An 18,920-nucleotide genomic window follows, 5' to 3' on the forward strand; every position below is an offset into this window, starting at 1 on the left:
TGAAACCAACCCTGAATGTGTGTACTCCAGAGTGAAGCTGTAGACCTCACGAATGTGGCATTTGTACTGTGTGAGTCAGGCTGTAACTCCATAGAAATGTTATTTTCTGATGTAGACGGTCTTATAAATGTCTGTTTATATTTACATTGTGGTATGATGTAATAATCTACGTGCAACATATTTTAATACATCCTTAAATACATTGTGTATAATCACGTTGTAGGGCTGGAAAGATACAAATATTGGTACAAATAAAAATGAGTCCAGAGGCACCTATGTCAATAAAGTACCAACACTTTATATTGTTGATGTACTTTTATGTAAACGAGAGGATTGTCATGATTTATAGGGTGAAAGTGTTATATTAATATCCAGCTTCTGAATATAAACAATACAAAACAGGAATTATTTTTATGCCTTCACACTTGCGACAGTGGCATTTCCAAACCATCTTCACAGAGGTGTCCAGACAACTGTGCTTCTTCTTCTTCTTTTCCTTTGGGCTGTTCCCTTTCAGGGGTCACAACAGCAAATCATGTGCCTCCATCTAACCCTGTCTTTTGCATCCTCTTCTCTCACACCAACTAGCTTCATGGTCTGGAAGTCATGATCCGCATGTTTAATTTGACATGTGTTTTATGTCGGATGCCCTTCCTGATGCAACCCTCTGCATTTATCCATACGTGGGACTGGCACAAAAAGACACTGGCTTGTGTCCCCTTGTGGTTGCATTTGTCCAGACAACTGTGCAACTGTTGATTTGAATTTGTAAGTTAGTGATTCTGCATGGACATACACTCCATGTTTCTGTTGCCGTCTTTTTCTCTCCTAAATCTTTCTGATATATCAAACATCTAAGTTTTAAGAATCTGACAGTTGAGGAATCAGCAGCTAAACCTGTATTGTGGATGAATGTTAGGAGCTGTAGAGTTACTGTAGCATCCAGTCAGAAATGTGAAGGCTTACTGATGGTCTGATAGTTTATTTTCTTTATCTTTATCCTTTATCCAAACCAACGTAATAGTGTTGACACCGTTGTTAAGCTTCATTCTTTTTTATGTGTAGGCTGTCCTTTCAAAATAAAACACATCCGTGTTACAGGAAGTTATATAAATAAAAGCCAAATCAAAGGTCTGAACTAGGCACATTAGCAGGAGAAAAACATTGTAAGGACGTTACACTCATGATTTGATGGGAGTGTAACAGTAAAATAGACCTTTGTAATATACTCAGCAACAAGAATATTTACAGTCAATCATTTACTGTACCATGTTTAAGCAGCTGCTAATAACAGAACTATCTTATGAACTGGACGTTGCACAACGGATAATTTGCTGCAGCGTTGCCCTTTTCTATTTGATTTTTATCTCCTGGAACAATCTTGACTCCCCTGACTAGTCCATCTTTATCTGTTACAGTCTCTGTAACTCTTAGTAGTCTCTACTCCATTCTTGATGAGACTTCATCTGTGTCTATTACTACATCACCTACTTGATTGTTTTTCTTAGGTGTGTTACATCGCTGTCTGACAGTAATGCTGTGGAGGTACTCCTTCCTCCAGCGACTGCAAAACTGCTCTGTCAGGTATTGCACTTGTCACCATCTTTTTTGTCCATACAGTTCCTTTTAATAAAGTTGCCTGGAGGAGGTAGTGCTGAGAGTGAGAGAGTGAAGCTGACGATATTTCTTACAGTTTTAATCTGTCGCTCCCAAACTCCACCTGTGTGACTTGCATGGGCTGCTGCATTCATTACAAAGTCACATTGCTTTGAAGCCAGGAAGGTTGTCAGTCTTTTTGCATCAACTTCCTGTAAAGCTTTGCTAACCCACATAATTAGTCCCTTGGTCACACTTAATTTGTCTCACTGAGCCTCTCAATGCAATAAAGCATCGCAGACCATTGACGAATGCATCAGTTGACAGATCCTCTAGCATCTCTATCTGGATGGCCCTTGAGAAAAACAAGTAAAGAGCAGGCCATATCTTTTGTGTTCTTTTCTACCTTCTTTGGTCATAAGAGGCCCCAAACAGTCCATGCTACAGTATGTGAAAGGCGGAGATGGTTCCATTCGTTTTATACGTAGATCAGACATTCTTTTTCCTTACACAGATCTCCTTAATCTCCGGCAAATCACACACTGGTGTATGTAAGATGTGACAGCTCTATTCATACATTGGATCCAATAGCAATTAGATCTTATTTCATTGAGGGTGAAGCCCTTTCCCTGATGTCCAACCCTTTCATGGTAGTATGTAATTATCAGCTTTCTAATGTGTGTTCTCTGGGAATGACAGTTGGGTGCTTGAGAGAACTTGGAAGTGCAGAAGAACCTAGTCTTTCTCCCACCTTAAGAACACCATCTTTGTCAAGAAAGACATCAAGCTGATGCAGCCTATTGTTGCTTGACAGCTGATTTCCCTTACTTATTGTTCTTATTTCTTCTTCGTATTTGTTCGTCTGCAAGTCTTTGATTATGATGCATTTTGCATCTTGTCGTTCCACTACCGTTGAGTGTCTATCTGATCTGACTTTCAAGATTCGCCGTCTAAGGCATGCAATGAATTTCCTTTTTACACAGGAATTTTGGACCCATGAACCAGTTAGATGAAAGTAGTTCATCTTATTCACTGTTTTTCCTCTGGATGCGTTGTCAGCAGGGTTTTGTTGAAACATAAAACCACTGTGATGGAGTTGTGCTATGACGTATTTTTTGCACTCCTTTTCCGACAAATGTGTGGAAGCGCCTTGTTTCATTGTTTATGTAGCCTAAGATGACTTTGGAGGCCTTCCAAAAGTATTCTTCCACATCGGTGTAAGTTAGCTCCTCTCTCAGCATGTTACTCACTGTAACTGAGACCGCTGCAGTTGTCAGTTCTAACTGTGGAACAGTGGTCACCTCTGTGGGAGAAACACGTGATTTCCACATGATAAGAACACAGTGAACATCTTCAGCTTCATTCTTTAATCTCAGGTAAGAACACTGTCCATATCCAGTTGTGCTACCATCAGAGAAATGATGCAATTCTCGCTTCACAACATTTCCAAAGTCAGTAGGAACATAAAAGCAACTCTCCCACCGTGGTCTAAGGTGCTCTGGTAGTAAGTCATTCCATCCAGTACCTTGGTGACACATTTCTTTTACCACATAGCACAAAGGCGGCGACAAATCCAAGGGGGTCATATATGAATGCAACAGTACACAATATGCCCCGGCGTGTCAGAGGCTGTTCTTTCAGAGCACTGTCTCGGATGTATGATTCTGAATTGCATTTTCAGTTGTCACCGGTTGTCCTCTCCTTACCCCACTGACATAATTATAGTCGTGAAGACATGTGGAGTGACTTCTCATGCAGACATCACAGATGAGGCGGGGTCAACATTCCTTTACACAGTGACCTGATTTCAAACAGACATAACACAATCTGTTGTCCTTAACAAATGTCTTACGTCAGAGTTATGTCAGAGACCTTTTCAAGAGATTCGGGCACTTGTGTAGTTGGTGAGTATCCTGCCACAACATGCATAATGATCTTATATATGTATTTGTTGATATTCGCTTGTCACAATCCACAGCTGATTGGATACTAAAAACACTTGCCTTGATTCTTTTGATTTCCTTTAAATTTCCCCTTTCACTGCGAGCCTCAGATGAACATAGAGCATAGATAGAGGTGACCCGGGCCGGCCGACGCTGCCACTTCAGCTGCTGACCCTGTTCCGCTGCGGTTTGACGCCGCTACCTCACCTCCTGTTCCGCTGCGGGTCGACGCCACCACCTCACCTCCTGTTCCGCTGCGGGTCAACGCCTCGGCCCAACTTTCTGGGCGACTGGACGCAGAATCTGGCTATCCTGCTCCGGCTCACCCAGTTCCTGTACCTGTCCCGGCTGCTGTTTGTCCTGTCTCTGTTTGTCCTGTCCCTGATCGCCCAGGTCCTGTTCCGGCGCCGGGGTTGGCGACCACTTGTCCACTTCCTGTTCCTCTTCCTGTCGCGACGCAGAGGTCGGCGGCCGCTGGTCCACTTCCTGTTCCTGTTCCTGTCGCGACGCCGAGGTCGGCGGCCGCTGGTCCACTTCCTGTTCCTGTCTCTGAGTGGGTCGGCGCTGCCTCCGGCTCTGGTCCTCTCCCTGTTTGTCTTGTCCCTGTTCATTAAGGTCCTGTCCTGGCGCCAGGGTCAGTTGCTGCTCGTCCAACTCCGGTTCCTGGTTGTCCTGTCTCTGGGTTAGCCGATGTCTCCGGCGCCGCAAGTGGCAAGAGTCCTGCTCGTGTCTCCCGGTTGGCCGAGGTCCAGCCTGCTCCTAGTCCTGCTCCTGGGTCAGCCGGTGTCCCTTTGCGTCCAGCAACTGGTCCTCTGCTGGTCGGTACCAGACGTCCTCCCTGCCATCCGGAGGGCTATTCTTGTCAGCTCCTCAGATGCCAGCCCCCGGAGGGCTCTTCTCGTCGTCCCCTCGGACCCCGGCCTCCACTGCGGCCCCCAGAGGGCTTCCGCCTTCGTCGCCAGCCTCCTGCCTGGCCCCCGGAGAGTTTCTGCCTTCATACTGCCTGGCTCCCTGCCCAACTTCCTACGAACCAACTGGCCCAGGCAGGGACAGCTTCTGTGTTCTTCTCCCTAGTTTCTTGGTTCCCTTGCCCTCCCAGTGTGGTTATAATTTAGTTAATCCCCTTTCTCCAGCTGTTTAAGTTCTCGGTCTGTTTTACCTAATTTATGTTGTGAGTGTTAGCGTGTGTTTTCCCGTCCTCCTCACAGAGTAATTTTCTGTTGTTGCCTTTTGTTTAAATACTTTAATTTACTATAACCCCTTCCCTTGCCGTTTCCTCCTTTTTGGGTCCTTTAAAAATTAAAATAACACACAATGGAAAGTGTGACATAAATACAAAGGGAAAAACTAAGAAACCAACATTTGAAAATGTTTTTATTTACATACCTAAGGAATAAAAAAAAAATAAAAAATTTTTTATGCTTTGTTCACTGCATCAAAAGCAACCGCAAATACTATATTGTTTATCAAACCGAAAGAGCCACAGTCTTGTGCAATACCTTTTGTAAAATGGTGTAAAAAATAAATAAATAAATAAAACAAAACATTTCTATCAAGTACTTTTTAAAATTGTAATAAGAATTAATATTTCCCTCTGTGGTAAAGTTTTATCTTGATATATTATACTATATCTATCTAGATATGAAATTAACCACATTTTGGTCATATTGCACAGTCAAATTCCTAAAGTAGATGGCTACATCCTAGTTCAAATTCACTCCAATACATACAACAGTAAGCAAATACCCAGGTATACAGTGTATCCAATACTAACTGCATGAGTGTCTTCATTTCAGTAGCACAAGTATGTTGCTGTACAAGATATAACTTTTAGTTCAGTACAAATCTGGCTCATACAATCCCTGCACACAAGGTTTATCCCTCACAGTCACTAGCTCAGACTTAAAAGATCACTACTTTTCTGGCTTTAGTGGTTAATTTTTGAAACATTTTAAAGAGAAAGCTAATCACAGCAAAGCTATCAACTTTCTATCACCAGGGAGAGGCTCCACTGCTTATAGCTACTTATAGCTATTAAGTCAGGGACGATGAAGATTGAGTGTGGTTCATTCATTTGTATATACTGAGCATCCTGTTAGTGGTAAATCAATCTCAAACCGTTTTTCCCCTCATCACAGGTGACAAATTGTATACTGTCACAAAGTCACATCTCTACATTCTTGTGAAAATATTGCCCTGTACTCTAGCAGGATGACACTTCCACAGCCTTGTATCAAAACATTTACTCTGCTTAAGGCTGCACATTTTAAAGATGCATTTGAACCTACTTAGTATCAATATATCTCATTAGCCAGGTAAGATTTAAACTCATATTTAAACTCCTTAGTAATACAATGAATAAATCACCTGTTGAATATACATTATAGCAATTTATTGTTAACTTCAGTATCACCGCACAAGCTATCCTCTTATATCCAGTTATAAAAATACTCTAATATGTTTCCTAATACTATAATTTAATTGAATAACAATTAGATCCTTTGAAAGGTTAACAAAGGGTATATGTTTGTTTTTTAAATGTACTGACTTTGTGTTGTATTGTCATACAAATACATACATAGTCCATTATGACTTATTAATCTGTATTTCAACATGATACACACAGTACAGACAAACCTCTACACAGTTGTGTAGTGTACACTAGTCTAATGAATAGGCTTTTAATTGAACCATCTATTACACTTTTAATAAATGCCTCAAAACTAGCTTTTTCTAACAGGTCACCTTTATTATATAAAGTCTTGTTGAACCAGATAAACATTCTCCTGTGATAAACTTTATCCTGTTCTCATTGCAGCTATCATTTTTCAGCCAGCCTCCTCAAAGCATTTTTTTTTTTTTTTTTTGACACTGATCAAGCGGATAAAAATAAGAACGCTCGACCTCGTTACGTTGAGACCACTACTACTGGAGCATAGTTCAGTAGCCAACATTGTAGTGGTGCAGTTCTACTTAACATAGAAGGATGAACTTTAACTTGGTGACAGCTTTACTTTGTACCTTTAGTGAGTATGCCAATTCTTTTTAAAATACAACAAATGCTAACTCTTCTGTAAGACCCAAACCTCACAAACTATTCAATAGTAGCTTATGTTACATGCTGGTTGGAATTACAAAGGTTCTGAATGAATTTTTTGTCTTTGTTTCAGGTTGGATTTCGGTCTCAGTTTCTGAATTTTACATTGTTGAAGTTGAGCCTGGTGAAGAAGCCACGCTGGTGTGTAGCAACTTTACCACTTTTCCCGCTCACATACATTGGTTCAGACTAAACACTGGATCCAACTACAGCTGTATCTCCTCTATGGGCAGCTTTGGTGGAAAAGCCACATTCTGTGATGGATTTCAAAATAGCAAATTTAAAATGACATCCAACAGCACCACCATCCTTCTCAAGATCAAACGAGTTGCTTCATCTGACTATGGACTGTATTTCTGTGGATTTTACTTGGAGGAAAACACTGTAATAGTCCATGCAACACATTTAAAGGTTCAAGGTAAGATTATAGCAGATTGTTTGTCCTTTGATTAGAAACACACCAATACGTGCTACACACAAGAGTTGAAAATCATTAATAAAAATAATGAAAAATATTATTTAAGTTTATAATGGTTTTCTATTTTATTAAATCTTTTATAGAAGTGTTTGATGCACTACCAAAGCTGACCAGTATGATCCTGGGTGGTCTGATTTTTTCCCTCATTATAGTCATCATTTGTTTGGTCGTCAAAATCAGGTAACTTCATTCAGGTGCTTTTATTTTGTATTTACGTTGATAATGACAGTTTACTAACACAAAATCTGACAGAAATATTTTTGAACAATTAACTGATTCGTGCTGTTTCCCCAATTTAGGTCATGATGAGAGACAGAATCCACAACCTAGTGAGGTACTTTTTATCTTTAGATTTAAATTGTCAATTTCTGTGCGTGGTCTGATTCAAATAATTTATCAAATAAGTCACATAACTGTAAATATTTCCTTTCACAGAATTTGGCCTCTGATGCTCTGCATTATGCAGCATTAAGTTTCAAACTAAGAGCAAAGACAAACCGCATGCCTGCATCAGAAAGAGAACTGGAGCCAAATGTTGTGTATGCTGCAACCAGATGAGACCTGGCAACCACTGAAACTGCAGCTCAGATTGAAACTTATGCTTTATTATTTCAAGCTACTTTTGGGGATTTGTATGGTTGGTAGATGTGCGGTGCTGCCATGAGTGATTTTGTAATAAATATTTTATATTCCAACTGTGCAGTCTGTGCTTTTATTATGAATCTTCACAATTTTAAAACTTAATTTCAAGCAAACTGTTTTCAGTTTATTTTTTTGATTCTACTTCTCTTGGAGCCAATTAATATTTTTTTTATGAAGGAGGAGCCAATAAATACACAACTTACAGTTCAGATGCTGGGGTTAGATGGAAGTCTGCCACATGGTAAGAGTGGGTGAAGTAAATGTACCTTGTTTTACAATAGAAGACAGACAATACAGTGGGTTTGAATTATGTGAGGTGAAAACTCACGCAGCCTGTTAGGTCAAAGGTTTCATACATAAGTGATTGGGTTCCACAAATAGTTTATGGAAAAGGTAAAGAAGCATAAAACTTGTTTAAATGTGATTTAATCACCTTTGTAACCACTTTCCTAATTCAAAGTCTGAATGAATAATACAAGGACAAAGGAACTACTGTATCCAGTCTTTTTAAAAAATACCAGTGCTTCGCTTTATAACCATACAGTTGCTTCCACTGTGGTTACAATGCAGAAAACAAACCAATGTCTCAACCACAGGAAGACTGGCTTCCAACTCTGTGCATCATAACCACACAGCAAGGCGGATTATATCGGGAAACAATTATTTCTGTCAATATGGAGATTTTTAGGGGTGAACATTATCAAGGATTATATTTATATATGCATTTCTTTTTAATGACCCACAACTACATTTACATTTACTCATTTAGCAAACGCTTTTATCCAAAGCGATTTACAAGTGAGGTACGAGGCAGCAAAAATCTAAGTCAAGGAGAAAACATCAAAGCAAAGTCCTATCAGAAAAGTGTTCACAGTTCACAAGATACAAGTGCAAGAGAGCAGAAAGTTTTTTTGTTGTTTTTTTTTTGTTTTTTTTTTAAGAGATTTAAGTGCATAGGAAGATGCGGAAGAGTTCTGTTTTCAGCAGTTTTTTGAATATTGGGAGAGAGTCAGCTGAGCGTGCAGCGTTTGGTAGCTCGTTCCACCATCGTGGGAACATTGCGCTAAACAGTTTTGCTTGGTGTCTTCTATGCGGTGCTGGGACCACCAGACGTCGTTCGTTGGCAGGCCGCAGCGGGCGAGAAGGCTTGTAGACTTGTATGAGTGAGTTGAGGTAAGCGGGAGCTGTCGAGTTAACCAACCTGTAAGCAAGAGACAGAGCTTTGAACCTGATGCGAGCAGCTACAGGAAGCCAGTGTAGAGATCTAAAAAGTGGTGTGACATGGGTCTTTTTTGGCTGATTAAAAATGAGGCGAGCCGCTGCATTTTGGATCATCTGCAAGGGTTTGATTGTGGATATCGGTAACCCCATCAACAAAGCGTTGCAGTAATCCAGACGAGATGTGACTAGCGCCTGTACAATGAGTTGGGTTGTATATTCCGTGATGTAGGGTCTGATCTTCCTGGTGTTGTAAAGACCAAATCTGCAAGCCCTAAAGACTGAAGAGATGTGGTCCTTAAAGCTCAGTTGGTCGTCGATGATGACCCCCAGATTTTTCAAATTAGTGGGGACAATCACTGTAGATCCAATGTTGATGCTGATGTTGTGTTGCATCAAAGGTCTGGCTGGGAAGACAAGGACTTCGGTCTTGGAGAGGTTGAGTTGAAGGTGTCTGTCACTCATCCAGGCTGAGATGTCTGAGAGACAGGCAGAAATGCGCGATGAGACAGTGGAGTCGTCCGGTGGAAAGGACAGGAAGAGCTGTGTGTCATCAGCGTAGCAGTGATAAGAAAAACTAATAACAAGGCCTATGGTTCCTATGTACAAATACATGTAAAGTAAACAATACAGATCATATGATAACATCAGACCTTTAGTAGCAGCTTTAGTAAAGTGCTTAAACATATAAAAGCAAACATGATTCTACAATCCCGGCTTAACAGAGCCAAGATCAAATGAGTTATGTTGATTCTTCCAACCCACTTAAAAATTGAATTAGAAAAGATGGATTTTATCATCTGGGCAACTGTGTGTACAGTACAACGAGAACCTGGGAACAGTTACAAGATTATTCTGTAAACTGTTGCCTGTGTATTACTCTTAGCCTTATACAAACATTAATGTGGAGAAAAAGCCACTCATTACATGTTGTCAACATGCCCATTTGCTGGTTTTAAATCCTCCCTGCAATTCAGGACAGACCAGCAAGGTGGAATCAAATTAGAAGACACGACTCGTTCCGCACAGTTTCGTTCAGGCACATTTCATTATTAGAAGTTGTATTTGGCTATAGAAACATGCAGTTTCTCTGAGGAGGATTTATGTAAGATTAAGATTAAGAGTGAAGTCAGTTTTATTGTCTATTGTCCAATCTATAATGATTTAAGGCACATGGTTTTTTGGAAAAGGTCTACAATAAATTCATTCCAACACTTTAACACCATCATCAATTCAGCAGTTGTGAAACATCAACATCAACATCATCAAAGTCACACAGCAAGTACAAGAGAGAGGGAGCGGGTTCATCTGACTAACCTGTTCCTGGAAGGTTTAAGCTAAATTTGAGTCACAGTGAACCGACTTTCCTTCTCTATTTTCTTCTGCAATCTTGTCCCCACTGGGCAGAAGCTGGAGAGTTCTAATGAAGAGCAGCCAGTGTTAGCACGCACAGACTGATGTTCACTACGCAACCAGAGGGGGCGCTGTCCAACACAATCTCATCCAACACACGGGAAATACGGCACAATACATACGAGGGTTTCAGAAAAGTATCTTAAATATTAATTAATCTGTGATTCAACTGGCAGACAATTCACATTAGGAATATTTATGATGTATACAAGTAAAACATATAGGTTGCTGAAAAACCTTGTGTGCGTGCCTCTGAATGTTGGGACTATGACAGGGAAAGCTAGAGAGTTGATTGATATGATACAGAGAAGGAAGGTGGACATACTGTGTGTCCAGGAGACCAGGTGGAAAGGTAGCAAGGCTAGAAGCTTAGGAGTAGGGTTCAAGTTGTTCTACCATTGGTCAGATAGGAGGTCTGAACCTCAGTCATAGGACCTCAGTCTCGAGGTTCTGCATTTCACACTTTTGTACCTCCGTCCTGAGGGCAGAAGTGTGAACACTCCGTGCTGGAGGTGGGAAGGGTCTTTGTAAATGGAAGCAGCTCTCCTGTGGACTCTGCAGTGGTAGATTCTCTGCAGAGAGGGCAGTGGAGTCCTGGTGATCTTCTGTGCAGTCTTCACCCCTCTCTGCAGGTGTTTGCGGTCCATTGCAGTAGTGCTGCCGTACCACACAGTGATGCAGTTGGTCAGGACACTCTCAATGACGCAGCTATAGAAGTTGCTGAGGATCTCAGGCGACATGCCAAACATTCCTCAGCCTCCTCAGAAAATAAAGCCTCTGTTGGGCCTTCTTGACCAGCTGCGTGACGTGAGGCGTCCAAGTGAGGTCCTCACTGATGTGAACACCCAGGTATTTAAAGCTGCTCACCCTCTCCACTTCAAGCTCCCGAAAGAACAGCGGCTGATGCGTTCTCTCCTTTCTCATGTCCACTATCATTTCCAGCTAAGATCATTTCCTTTTCTGTCTTTAATTTGTGTGGCCTATATGGTGGTTGTCAAAATAAAGGTTTTGGGTTTAAAAATTAATTAGATCTTAAGGAATTGAAGGTAGAAAAAGGATGTAATTTAACAATCCTTCTTGTTGTTTTAGATGGTCTTGTAAAGCCAATGTGTGTGATGCTCCGTGGTCTGATTGTCTTTCTTGCGATGGTTTTCATTGGTCTTGTCGGTAAAGTCAAGCAGCTTCAGAAAGTTGCTTTTCCTGATTTCTGTGTATTTTCACATCCTGTTTTTAAGTTGTACCTATATCAGCCTACTGGTAACTATTTTATTTTTCTGACTATTTTTATCGACTAAATCAGGTTTTAAAGGAGGATTTTGTGTTTTTCCCAAGCAGAGTTGCAAACGAGATTCTCGGCTCCATCTGGATCAAATTCAGAGGTGAACGCAGGTTTTAATTACTGTTAAACTGCAATTTCAGCTCCTTTTATCACCAAAAGTAAATCTTGTGGGTTATTGTGTTAACAGGTTTACCAAGACGACAACCTCCAGTACCCTGCTATAAGTGTTCGCCTGTCCAGCAGATCAAGACAGAGAAATGAAACCGACCCTGAATGTGTGTACTCCAGAGTGAAGCTGTAGACCTCACGAATGTTGCATTTGTAGTGTGTGAGTCAGGCTGTAACTCCATAGAAATGTTATTTTCTGATGTAGACGGTCTTATAAATGTCTGTTTATATTTACATTGTGGTATGATGTAATAATCTACGTGCAACATATTTTAATACATCCTTAAATACATTGTGTATAATCACGTTGTAGGGCTGGAAAGATACAAATATTGGTACAAATAAAAATGAGTCCAGAGGCACCTATGTCAATAAAGTACCAACACTTTATATTGTTGATGTACTTTTATGTAAACGAGAGGATTGTCATGATTTATAGGGTGAAAGTGTTATATTAATATCCAGCTTCTGAATATAAACAATACAAAACAGGAATTATTTTTATGCCTTCACACTTGCGACAGTGGCATTTCCAAACCATCTTCACAGATGTGTCCAGACAACCGTGCTGCTTCTTCTTCTTCTTCTTCTTCCTTTCTTTTGGGCTGTTCCCTTTCAGGGGTCACAACAGCGAATCATGTGCCTCCATCTAACCCTGTCTTTTGCATCCTGTGTAGGCTGTCCTTTCAAAATAAAACACATCCGTGTTACAGGAAGTTATATAATCAAAAGCCAAATCAAAGGTTTGAACTAGGCACATTAGCAGGAGAAAAACATTGTAAGGACGTTACACTCCCATCAAATCATGAGTGAAACAGTAAAACAGACCTTTGTAATATACTCAGCAACAAGAATATTTACAGTCAATCATTTACTGTACCATGTTTAAGCAGCTGCTAATAACAGAACTATCTTAAGAACTGGACGTTCTACAACGGATAAGTTGCTGCAGCGTTGCCCTTTTCTATTTGATTTTTATCTCCTGGAACAATCTTGACTCCCCTGACTAGTCCATCTTTATCTGTTACAGTCTCTGTAACTCTTAGTAGTCTCTACTCCATTCTTGATGAGACTTCATCTGTGTCTATTACTACATCACCTACTTGATTGTATTTCTTAGGTGTGTTACATCGCTGTCTGACAGTAATGCTGTGGAGGTACTCCTTCCTCCAGCGACTGCAAAACTGCTCTGTCAGGTATTGCACTTGTCACCATCTTTTTTGTCCATACAGTTCCTTTTAATAAAGTTGCCTGGAGGAGGTAGTGCTGAGAGTGAGAGAGTGAAGCTGACGATATTTCTTACAGTTTTAATCTGTCGCTCCCAAACTCCACCTGTGTGACTTGCATGGGCTGCATTCATTACAAAGTCACATTGCTTTGAAGCCAGGAAGGTTGTCAGTCTTTTTGCATCAACTTCCTGTAAAGCTTTGCTGACCAACAAAATTAGTCCCTTGGTCAAACTTAATTTGTCTCACTGAGCCTCTCTCTGCCACAGTATGTGAAAGGCGGGGATGGTTCCATTCGTTTTATAGGTAGATCACACATTCTTTGTCCACAGATCTCCTTAATCTCCGGCAAAACACACACTGGTGTATGTAAGATGTGACAGCTCTATTCATACATTGGATCCAATAGCAATTAGATCTTATTTCATTGAGGGTGAAGGCCTTTCCCTGATGCCCAACCCTTTCATGGTAGTATGCAATTATCAGCTTTGTAATGTGATGTTCTCTGGGAAGGACTGTTGGGTGCTTGAGAGTGTTGAAGAACCTAGTCTTCCTCCCACCTTTGTCAAGAAAGACATCAAGCTGATGCAGCCTATTGTTGCTTGACAGCTGATTTCCGTTACTTATTGTTCTTATTTCTTCCTCGTTTGTCTTCTTCTGCAAGTATTTGATTATGATGCACTCTGCATCTTGTCGTTCCACTACCGTTGAGTGTCTATCTGATCTGACTTTCAAGATTCGCCGTCTAAGGCATGCAATGAATTTCCTTTTTATACAGGAATTTTGGACCCATGAACCAGTTAGATGAAAGTAGTTCATCTGATTCACTGTTTTTCCTCTGGATGCGTTGTCAGCAGGGTTTTGCTGAAACATAAAACCACTGTGATGGAGTTGTGCTATGACGTATTTTTTGCACTCCTTTTGCGACAAATGTGTGGAAGCGCCTTGTTTCATTGTTTATGTAGCCTAAGATGACTTTGGAGTCCCTCCAAAAGTATTCTTCCACAACGGTGTAAGTTAGCTCCTCTCTCAGCATGTTACTCACTGTAACTGAGACCGCTGCAGTTATCAGTTCTAAGTGTGGAACAGTGGTCACCTCTGTGGGAGAAACACGTGATTTCCACATGATAAGAACACAGTGAACATCTTCAGCTTCATTCTTTAATCTCAGGTAAGAACACTGTCCATATCCAGTTGTGCTAGCATCAGAAAAATGATGCAATTCTCGCTTCACAACCTTTCCAAAGTCAGTAGGAACATAAAAGCAACTCTCCCACCGTGGTCTAAGGTGCTCTGGTAGTGAGTCATCCCATCCAGTACCTTGGTGACACATTTCTTTTACCACATAGCACAAAGGCGGCGACAAATCCAAGGGGGTCATATATGAATGCAACAGTACACAATATGCCCCGGCGTGTCAGAGGCTGTTCTTTCAGAGCACTGCTGAATGTAAAAAAAGTTACTTTCAACATTCCTGTGAATCCCTAGTGCTCTCTCTATTTGCGTGCCATCAAAGGCAAGGTCCTTTATCGTAATGTCTGTTGCATGTTCTGATGTGGGTATACTTTGCAGAACAGCACTGTTGTTTGACACAAACTTGTGTAGACGTGGACAACCCTTAGTACATATTTCACATGCCTCCTTTGCTACTTCTATGGCCTTGTCAACACTGTCGGTACTTGTAACCCCATCATCTACATAAAAGTCTCTGGCAATGAACTTGGCTCCTGATGGACATAAGAGACTGTTTTCTTTGGCTATGTGTTTTAGCCCATAGTTTTTGCATCCAGGGGAGGACACTGCTCCAAAGACATGTACTTTCATCCTATACTCTTGTGGTTGTACATTTGAGTCTCCATTTTTCCACCATAAGAAGTGGAGGTAGTTGCGATCATTCTCCTACACATGCAACTGATGGAACATTTTTTAAATATCACACATCAGGGCAATGGGATGTTGTCGGAATCGTATGAGTACTCTTGTTAAGTTGTTTATCATGTAAACCTGACAGAAGATGCTCATAGATGCTCATGCCTTTATGCTTAGCAGAGCAATCAAACACGACTTAGCTTTTCAGGTTCTTTAGGATGATAGCTGCCATGATGTGGAATATACCATTTTTCACCAGGCAGTCCGTCATCCAGGGCTTCTTCTGCATCGCCTCTTCGAATAATATCGCCCATATACCTTATGTAATCTTTCTTATACTCTTTGTCTCTAAAGAATTTTCTCTTGAGATGGTTGAGTCGAACTTCTGCAGTCTCTTTGTTGTCAGGCATATATGGCCTTTCCTTAAAGGGCAAAGCCATTTCAAGGCAGTTCCTTCAGTTTACTGAGTAAGACAAGATCTTCTTGAGACACAGTTTTTTAATTTCCACATGCATATTTGAAGTCGCTCTCTAAAGCACGGATTGCATCCATGGGTGTTAGTGGAGGAACCTCTTTGACAAAAACCCTGTGGCAAAGACTGCTCTTACAACTTACAACTGTATTTTTTCCCCATCATGGTGGTCAGTTTTAATTTCACTGAACAAGCATCTGCTTCAGATTACGTCTTACCTCTTGGTCAATGAAAACAGTGGCACTTTGAGTGTCTAATAATGCATACACCAGTTTTTCTTTATATGGATCTGCAACAGATGACACCCACACTGGAACAATCATTGACATACTAGTAGAAGGTCCTTCTCTGGCAACATTTAGTGATACAGCGGCTGTTGTCTCGGATGTATGATTCTGAATTGCATTTTCAGTAGTCACCGGTTGTCCACTCCTTACCCCACTGACATAATTATAGTCGTGAAGACATGTGGAGTGACTTCTCATGCAGACATCACAGATGAGGCGGCATCAACATTCCTTTACACAGTGACCTGATTTCAAACAGCAATAACACAATCTGTTGTCCTTAACATATGTCTTACGTCAGAGTTATGTCAGAGACCTTTTCAAGAGATTCGGGCACTTGTGTAGTTGGCGAGTATCCTGCCACAACATGCATAATGATCTTATATTTGTATTTGTTGATATTTGCTTGTCACGATCGACAGCTGATTGGATACTAAAAACACTTTGCCTTGTTTCTTTTGATTTCCTTTAAATTTCCCCTTTCACTGCGAGCCTCAGATCAACATAGAGGATAGATGGAGGTGACCCGGGCCGGCCGACGCTGCCGCTTCAGCTGCTGACCCTGTTCCACTGCGGTTCGACGCCGCCACCTAACCTCCTGTTCCGCTGCAGGTCGACACCACCAACTCACCTCCTGTTCCGCTGCGGGTCGACGCCACCACCTCGGCCCAACTTTCTGGGAGACTGGGCGCAGCCTCTGGCAATCCTGCTCCGTCTCACCCAGTTCCTTTACCTGTCCCGGTGCTGAGGTCGGCTGCTGTTGGCTGCTGTTTGTCCTGTCTCTGTTTGTCCTGTCCCTGATCGCCCAGGTCCTGTTCCGTCGGCAACCGCTTATCCACTCCCTGTTCCTGTCGCGGCGCCGAGGTCGACAGCCACTGGTCCACTTCCTGTTCCTGTCTCTGAGTGGGTCGACGCTGCCTCCAGCTCTGGTCCTCTCCCCGTTTGTCCTGTCCCTGCTCATCGAGGTCCTGTCCTGGCGCCAGGGTCAGTTGCTGCTCGTCCAACTCCGGTTCCTGTTCGTCAGACCTCTGGGTTAGCCGATGCAGCCGCCAGCAGCAAGAGTCCTGCTCATGTCTCCGGGTCCAGCACCTGGTCCTCGGCTGGTCGGTACCAGGCGTCCTCCCTGCCATCTGGAGGGCTCTTCTCGTCAGCTCCTCAGACGCCAGCCCCCGGAGGGCTCTTCTCGTCGTCCCCTCGGACCCCGGCCTCCACAGAAGCCCCCAGAGGCCTTCCGCCTTTGTTGCCGGCCTCCTGCCTGGCCCCCAGAGAGCTTTAGCCGCCGTTGCCGGCCTCCTGCCTGGCCCCCGGAGGGCTTTAGCCGCCGTTGCCGGCCTCCTGCCTGGCCCCATGAGAGTTTCTGCCTTCGTCCTGCCTGGCTCCCTAACCAACTTCCTACGAACCAACTGGCCCAGGGAGGGACAGCTTCTGTGTTCTTCTCCCTAGTTCCTTAGTTCCCTTGCCATCCCAGTGTGGTTAAAATTCAGTTAATCCCCTCTCTCTAGCTGTTTAAGTTCTCGGTCTGTTTTATCTAGTTTATGTTGAGAGTGTTAGCATGTGTTTTCCCGTCCTCCTCAGGGAGTAATTTTCTGTTGTTGCCTTTTGTTTAAATACTTTAATTTACTATAACCCCTTCCCTTGCCGTCTCCTCCTATTTGGGTCCTTTAAAAATTAAAACAACACACAATAGAAAATGTGACATAAATAAAAAAGGGAAAAACTAAGAAACCAACATTTGAAAATGTTTTTATTTACATACCTAAAAAATAAAAAAATATATTTTTTTGTTTATGCTTTGTTCACTGCATCAAAAGCAACCGCAAATACTATATTGTTTATCAAACCGAGAGAGCCACAGTCTCATGCAATACCTTTTGTAAAATGGTGTAAAAAATAAATAAATAAAAACAAAAAAAACATTTCTATCAAGTATTTTCAAATTGTAATAAGAATTAATATTTCCCTCTGTGGTAAAGTTTTATCTTGATATATTATACTATATCTATCTAGATATGAAATTAACCACATTTTGGTCATATTGCACAGTCAAAGTCCTAAAGCAGATGGCTACATCCTAGTTCAAATGCACTCTAATACATGCAACAGTAAGCAAATACCCAGGTATACAATGTATCCAATACTAACTGTAACTGTAAAGAGTGTCTTCATTTCAGTAGCACAAGTATGTTGCTGTACAAGCTATAACATTCAGTTCAGTACAAATCTGGCTCATACAATCCCTGCACACAAGGTTTATCCCTCACAGTCACTAGCTCAGACTTAAAAGATCACTACTTTTCTGGCGTTAGTGGTTAATTTTTGAAACATTTCAATCACAGCAAAGCTATCAACTTTCTATCACCAGGGAGAGGCTCCGCTGCTTATAGCTACTTATTCAGTCAGTGACGATGAAGATTGAGTGTGGTTCATTCATTTGTATATACTGAGCATCCTGTTAGTGGTAAATCAATCTCAAACCGTTTTTCCCCTCATCACAGGTGACAAATTGTACACTTGCACAAAGTCACATCTCTACATTCTTGTGAAAATATTGCCCTGTACTCTAGCAAGGTGACACTTGCACAGCCTTGTATCAAAGCATTTACTCTCCTTAAGGCTGCACATTTTAAAGAGGACAGATCACATCAAAACCTCAGAAAGTAAAGGTTCCGTCCATTTCCAGTGTCATATGCATTTGAAGCTACTTAGCTACTTTTTTTAAGCTACTTAAAAAAAAAATCATTAATAAAAATAATGAAAAATATTATTTAAGTTTAATGGTTTTCTATTTATTAAATCTTTTATAGAAGTGTTTGATGCACTACCAAAGCTGACCAGTATGATCCTGGGTGGTCTGATTTTTTCCCTCATTATAGTCATCTTTTGTTTGGTCGTCAAAATCAGGAAACTTCATTCAGGTGCTTTTAGTTTGTATTTAGGTTGGTAATGGGAGTTTACTAACACAAAATTTGACAGAAATATTTTTCAACAATTAACTGATTCGTGCTGTTTCCCCAATTAAGGTCATGATGAGAGACAGAATACACAACCTAGTGAGGTATTCACATTTTATCTTCAGATTTAAATTGTCGATTTCTGTGCGTGGTCGTATTCAAATAATTTATAAAAATAAGTCTGTAAGAGACACATAACTGTAAATATTTCCTTTCACAGAAACTGGTCTCAATGCTGCATAATGCAGAGCATCAAAGTTTCAAACTAAGAGCAAAGACAA

At 41.3% G+C, this 18,920-nt stretch overlaps 2 protein-coding genes across 2 annotated transcripts; one reads left to right on the forward strand and one right to left on the reverse strand.

Moving 5' to 3' along the window:
* Window positions 1–6,440: 6,440 nt before the first annotated feature.
* On the forward strand, window positions 6,441–7,761 carry LOC137137165 (uncharacterized). The gene is made up of 5 exons (XM_067523100.1): window positions 6,441–6,565; window positions 6,710–7,054; window positions 7,198–7,294; window positions 7,367–7,448; window positions 7,550–7,761. The coding sequence occupies exons 1-5, from the start codon at window positions 6,526–6,528 to the stop codon at window positions 7,670–7,672; spliced, it is 687 nt and encodes a 228-aa protein (XP_067379201.1). The 5' UTR covers window positions 6,441–6,525; the 3' UTR covers window positions 7,673–7,761.
* Window positions 7,762–8,682: 921 nt separating this feature from the next.
* Window positions 8,683–11,127, reverse strand: LOC137137166 (uncharacterized). The gene is made up of 2 exons (XM_067523101.1): window positions 10,851–11,127; window positions 8,683–9,573 (listed from the first exon to the last, which is right to left on the reverse strand). Exons 1-2 carry the CDS (start codon window positions 11,125–11,127, stop codon window positions 8,702–8,704), a joined length of 1,149 nt encoding a protein of 382 aa, XP_067379202.1. The 3' UTR covers window positions 8,683–8,701.
* Window positions 11,128–18,920: the final 7,793 nt, after the last annotated feature.

The sequence above is a fragment of the Channa argus genome, chromosome 12 (genome assembly GCF_033026475.1).
Source record: "Channa argus isolate prfri chromosome 12, Channa argus male v1.0, whole genome shotgun sequence".
NCBI lineage: Eukaryota > Metazoa > Chordata > Actinopteri > Anabantiformes > Channidae > Channa > Channa argus.

Excerpts from the sequence above, each read along its gene's own strand:
- LOC137137165 (XM_067523100.1), top strand. The coding sequence starts at position 6,526 with ATGAACTTTAACTTGGTGACAGCTTTACTTTGTACCTTTA. Across the intron at positions 6,566-6,709 it reads AGCTTTACTTTGTACCTTTA|GTTGGATTTCGGTCTCAGTT; the intron begins GTGAGTATGCCA and ends TCTTTGTTTCAG. Across the intron at positions 7,449-7,549 it reads AGAATCCACAACCTAGTGAG|AATTTGGCCTCTGATGCTCT; the intron begins GTACTTTTTATC and ends TTCCTTTCACAG.
- LOC137137166 (XM_067523101.1), bottom strand. The coding sequence starts at position 11,127 with ATGTCGCCTGAGATCCTCAGCAACTTCTATAGCTGCGTCATTGAGAGT. Across the intron at positions 9,574-10,850 it reads CTCAGGACGGAGGTACAAAA|GAACCATAGGCCTTGTTATT; the intron begins GTGTGAAATGCA and ends ATTTGTACATAG.